This window comes from Sus scrofa, unplaced genomic scaffold (assembly GCF_000003025.6).
Source record: "Sus scrofa isolate TJ Tabasco breed Duroc unplaced genomic scaffold, Sscrofa11.1 Contig2026, whole genome shotgun sequence".
In the NCBI taxonomy this organism is placed as follows: Eukaryota; Metazoa; Chordata; class Mammalia; order Artiodactyla; family Suidae; genus Sus; species Sus scrofa.
Window position 1 is genome coordinate 879692 of NW_018085004.1, and position 6299 is coordinate 885990.

At 35.1% G+C, this 6299-nt stretch overlaps 1 protein-coding gene across 1 annotated transcript; it reads left to right on the top strand.

The window, feature by feature from the left end:
* The first annotated feature begins 336 nt into the window (after positions 1-336).
* Positions 337-1263, top strand: LOC110258425 (olfactory receptor 4C13-like). The gene has a single exon (XM_021081692.1). The coding sequence runs from the start codon at positions 337-339 to the stop codon at positions 1261-1263; it is 927 nt and encodes a 308-aa protein (XP_020937351.1).
* Positions 1264-6299: the final 5036 nt, after the last annotated feature.

The following is a 6299-nucleotide window of genomic DNA, read 5'->3' on the forward strand; positions in this document are numbered from 1 at the left end:
CATCCCCTTACTGAATTCAGCCCAATTCATCCAAGTCAAACAAATATATTTACTAGAGTTACATACAAGATTCCCCATTTAAAAAACCCCTAATCTTACTTACACTCATCTTTTCATTTCCTTAAACTCATATGTTCATATCCTCATTGACTCATATTTGAATAACCTTCAGTAGATTGGGAAATTTCCCATCTCAAAAAATTTCTTAAGAATTTAGAATCCAGTGGAATATAGATAGTTGTTATTTATTAGATGGAGAGGCTTAATAAAGTCAAGGTGGAACTAAAAAATAAAGGACTTTTTTCAGGTAATATGGTTAACAATAACATGAACTATATGGTGACTAGGAACAATGTGACAGAGTTCATTCTACTGGGACTAACACAGAATCCAAAGATGCAGAAAGTAACATTTGTTGTGTTTTTAATCATCTACATCATCTCTGTGGTAGGAAATGTGCTCACCATGGTCACCATCACTACTAGCCCATTGTTGAAGTCCCCCATGTACTTTTTCCTGGCCCATCTCTCTTTTATTGATGCTTGCTATTCCTGTGTCAATACTCCTAAAGTGATTTTAGATTTACTCCATGAAAAGAAAACCAGCACATTCAATGAATGCATGAGCCAAATATTTGGAGAACATTTATTTGCAGGAGCTGATGTCATTGTGCTTACTGTGATGGCCTATGACCATTATGTGGCCATCTGCAAGACCTTGCATTATACAACTATCATGAATTGGCAGGTGTGTTGCCTGCTAGTGGAAGTGTCACGGATGGGAGGATTTCTTCATGCAACTGTACAGATTGTCTTCATATACAGATTACCCTTCTGTGGTCCTAATGTCATTGATCACTTTATGTGTGATCTGAATCCTTTGCTTGATCTTGCCTGCACTAATACACACACTCTAGGGCTCTTTGTTGCTGTCAACAGTGGTTTCATCTGCATGTTAATCTTCCTTCTCTTGATTGGCTCATATACAGTCATTCTGCACTCTCTAAGGACCCATAGATTAGAGGCAAAGCAAAAGGCCCTCTCCACCTGTGTCTCCCACATCACAGTGATCATCTTATTCTTTGTTGCAAGCATATTTGTGTACATGAGACCAGCAGCTACATTACCCATTGATAAAGCAGTTGCTGTATTCTATACTATGATAACTCCTATGTTAAATCCCTTAATCTATACCCTGAGAAATTCTGAAATGAAAAATGCCATTAGGAAATTTTGTAGTAGGAAAGTTATTTCAAGTGATTAATAAAATGTACATTGAGCCCATTGTTCATTCAACTGAGGAAAAGTTCAAAAGGGCATTGTTGGTAACCTCAGTAGCAATACCTATGAGATAAACAAAAAAAAAAACAACAAAATTAATCACTGGAAACTATAGATTCTACAAGGAGGGGAGAAGAAATAGATGCAAGAAAAGGGAAAACTAGCCTGGGATGACTCAGGAGATTTGAAAATTTCTACTAAATTGGAGCTTAGTTTTACTAGATTTAACATTGTATATGGATTCATAAACTTTCATCCCAATAAAATAAATAAAAAATGCACTGATATGCAGTAGTAATTTCTATAAAAATAAAAAGAGATAGGCACTGCTATTATCCCCATTTTACAGGTGACTAAACAAACAAAAAGAAGAATGTTCCAAAAAAGAAATAATGATATACCAGTAACAAGCATTTAACTGACTTCATATGCCATGTTATTAATTGATATGATAAACAGCCAGGCAATGACACTGGAAACACAGCTTAATTATACCAGTTAAAATTTACCTGGGAAGAGACTGTGCTGGACTAAATATTCATCCTCTTTCTATTTCTAAACACACACACAAGTATGCTCTTATGAATTAGTTATATGTATATATATTTGATTGTTTATATATTAATATTTTATTATCCTTACATGTTCATAATACATATGCTCATATAAATTAGTTATATGTAAGTAGTTATATATATAATTATATACTATGTTATTACAAGTATGTGTTCATTTATATGATTAATTTCTAATTGTCTTTATTAATAAATCTGCTTATTTTTACATATCAAAGTAGGTGGTAATGTATTTTTTCTTTTTTATTTTTAGGGCCACACCCATGGTATATGGAGGGTCGCAGGCTAAGAGTTGAATCAGATCTGTAGCCACCAGCCTATGGCACAGCCACAGAAATGTGAGATTTGAGCAGCATCTGTAAACTACAGCACAGCTCATGGCAATACCAGATACTTACCCCTTTGAGTGAGGCCAGGGATAAAACCTGAATCCTCATGGATACTAGTTGAATTAATTTCCACTGAGCCACTATGGTAACTCCTGGTGGTAATATGTTGACTGTAATACTGTGGAGTATAGCTACTTTAGGAATATAAAGGCTATGACTATTTAACCATTACAGCATAACAAATGTATGCCATTTCCAAATTTCCTTTCAGCATTAGTAATAATTCTATATTTTTCATGTCACCAATGTAGGCTCAGAAATCATCAAAAATATATTGATTTAAATAAAAGGATATTTAATGTCAGACAGGAAGTTCAATGCATTAAATAAAGAGTCATGCTCCATAAAGTACTTGCCAACTTGCTAACAATAATTTCTGCAAATAGCATAGTGTCTGGGTTCATGAATAATACTGAATTAATAAATGTAAATATAAATGAAAATTAATACATTCAGGAAAATACAAACAAAAAATTAGTAGTAGAGACCAGGAAATTTTTTATACTATATATTTTTCAGAATCTGAGAAGAATTATGCTTATTTCTCTTTTGGAAACCACAAGGTTTTCAGCCCCATGTAAGCTAGGAATATGAAAATAAGGTGAAACTTAGTATGCCATAATATGAATAAATCTTTTATTGATATTATCCTGGCTCTTAGAAATATTTCATCATCTTATGAACTTTGGTTGTTTTTGTTATATTTTTATGTTAATAACTTTGTTTTCTGGTAACATTTTATTATGAGAAGCAGTTTTAAAAACATGCAGCTCTGTCTACACAAAAAGCAATCTCAGTGTAAATATATTCCATTCATTTTATTTGCCCTTCTTTCATTAAACAACAAATATTTTGATCCCAAGTAATGAATCAAGCACATTGATAACTGGTAGGTCAATGGAAATAAAGAGAAATCCAAATGATGCTTTCATTCAGTTCAGATGCATTAAGGGACTTCCCCCACCCTCCAAAAAAAAGAGCCGAAATTAACAACACAGTTTTGGAGGGTATGCCAAGCTGTCCCTTATATGTTAAAAATAACATATTCCATTTGTCCCCTCTCATAACCAAAAAAATTACACTATGTTGAGTGGGCATAACTAGATTTTGGAGGCAAGACATTTTTCATTCCAGAGTACTGCTTTGGCCCATTTATTGGGTGACTAAAAATGCTACTGTTCTGAGTGGTGAATATAAGAAGAAAAGACTATAAAACAGAGAAATTTGCCATGTAAGCTTCTCTGCCACTAGTAAAAATGATCCAGTAGGTGTGTGGTGTTTGATATGTCAGTGGCAGAAGGATATGTGGAGTCTTTAGTAGGCCTCATGTGTGAATTGTTGTATAGGCACATAAGATCATGTAGCAAAGTTTTTTCATCCTTTTCAAATAACTAAGAAATTGTTCTTGACCTGCTAGTGGGCCTTACAAGAGACTGAATGCTTAACCTTGGGCCACCAAGTCACTCTAAAACATGCACTGTCCATGCACTCTAAAACATGCACATGGTGTTATCTGACTCATCAAAGTCATCAATGTGGGTGGGCACAGCATTACCCCATCAGCAAATAGATGTGCTATATATGCAATCTGGTATAGTAAGATCCAAAGGCAAAGTTATATGAATAAAAGGCAAAACTGCTCACATTTCCCATTCCTGCTACACTTCTCTCTCCCTGCGTGTACAGATGAAGTCATAGTGAGTTAACTATGATCAGTTGACAGAGAAAGAGGAGACTTAGGACTTGTATAAAGATAGTTTCGCAATGATAAGCAGGCATAATATGGATGTGGAGAGATGCAGCACTACAGCCCCATTCTGGAAAATCCCTGAAGGTCAGTGGTAGTAGAAATCCTCCCAGAGGGTAAAAAAGTCAGTGCACCTGGTTGTTCAATTTGTTTGGATTGAGAAAAGTCCAGATGTGCAATATATACTGATTCATGTGTTTGGACTAATGATTTGGTTGGATCATTAGGGACTTGAAGGAAGCTGACTGGAAGATTGCCCAAAACCAGTTTGGTCAATAATCAAAAACCCTATGTTCAGCCATTTACAACATGTACACTCTTGGATGAGGCACAAGGGGCAGGAATCTCAGCAATCTGGACAGGTCAGGATTTAGGAGAGTGTATCATTCCAGAAGCCTACTTTCAATGGCCATAAAGATTTTGAAGTGCAACCTTCCAAGATGGATTCAGAGCTAAATTCAATTATAACTGGGATATGTGGAAGAATTGAAGAGAGATCTGAAGAAAAGCATATTTGCATGATCCTTAAGAAACAGCTTGAAAAAGAACTAATTGTAAGTAAATCAAGAGCCTTTAAGAAAGTCTGAATATAGTAATAATTTTTTTGCAGTTGGAAGAAAAGAAATAACTTTAAGTAAGATATATGGTGTCCTGACCATCTTTAAGATTTAAGGGTAACTTTGGGAAAGTTAAATCATTATTCATATTATCTCACAAATGGAAATTATAATTTGAGGGGTTCAGAAGTACATACAATTATTGAAAGCAGAACATTAAAGATAGTTCAAGAATTTGGGGATTGTAAAATGCTAACAGTACTTAGGAATTCAGTCAGAAAGAACTTGTGCATGTGAGTGAAGGGAACGCTGGAAGATCTTAAAGATTTTTAGTGAAAAGAGCCAGAAAACCAGGTATGGCAAACAGGAGCTTCGAAGGTTCTTTCCTTCTAAGAAAAATGTGAAGACAGGGCCCATACTTTTCCCCAAGCAAAGAGTTCAAGGAAAACCTGTTGTTAGTTTCAGAGAGAAAAATCACCAACATTGCTGACTCTCCTTCTTCATTAATAGATATCCTTTACATTGAAAACTATATATTTTTTTCAGGAAATAAAAGAAAACCAATAATGAGAAACACTTCCCACTTTCATGAATTAAACAATTAGTATAATTAAGACAGCTGTACTCTACAAAATATCTGCTGGTTCAATGCAATCCCTATCAAGATGTAACAGTCTTTTTTGATAGAAATAAAAAGCTGATCCTAAAATTTACAAAGCACCTCAAGGAACCCCAAAGAGCCAAACAGTCGTGAAAAATAAAGAACAAATTAGGAGGATTCACACTTCTCTACCTCTACTACAAACTACAGTAACTAAAACAGTGGTCTAGGATTAGAAGAAAAAGAGAGATCAAATGAGCTGGTATTGAACTGATATCAAAATACAAAAGAATAAATCAGAACCCTACCTCATGTCACTTCGGAAAATTAACTCAAAATAGATTAAGGAACAAATGACCAAGTAAAAGTAAAAAAAACCTTTAGTATGGGAGTCCCCCTCGTGGCGCAGTAGTTAACAAATCCTAGTAGGAACCATGAGGTTGCACATTCTATCCCTGCGCTTGCTCAGTGTGTTAACGATCCAGCTTTGCCTTGAGCTGTGGTGTAGGTCGCAGACGGGGCTCGGATCCAGCGTTGCTGTGGCTCTGGCATAGGCTGGTGGCTACAGCTCTGATAGGACACCTAGGACACCTAGCCTGGGAAAATCCTCATGCCACGGGAGTGGCCCAAGAAATAGCAAAAAGACCAAAAAAAAAAAAAAAAAAAGAAAAGAAAGAAAACAACAACAACAAAAAAAAACCTTTAGTATAAAATTCTTACTTAAAGTCATAGAGAGAAATCTTCTTGACCTTGGATTAACCAATGGTTCCTTAAATATGGCAATAAAAGCGAAGGTTAAAAAAAAAAAAAAAAGCGAAGGTAGCAAAAGGAAAAAAGAAGAATTGGACTCCAGCAAAATTTAAATCCTTTGTGCATCAACGTACTTTATTAAGAAAGTGAAAGCAAGAGAATGTTGCCAGTGGGAATGTAAAATATTGTGAAGTGGTGAGTACATAGTTTTATTCCTCAGAAGTTAGATATAGCATTGCCACATGACCCAGCAAATCCTCTCCTAGATAAATACTCAAAAGATTTGCAAACAGCCGTTCAAGCAAACATGTACAAATTTTCATAGCAGAACCATTCACAGTAAAACACAGGAAACCAAATTTCTAATAACTGATGAATGAGTAATAAACTTGTGGTATAT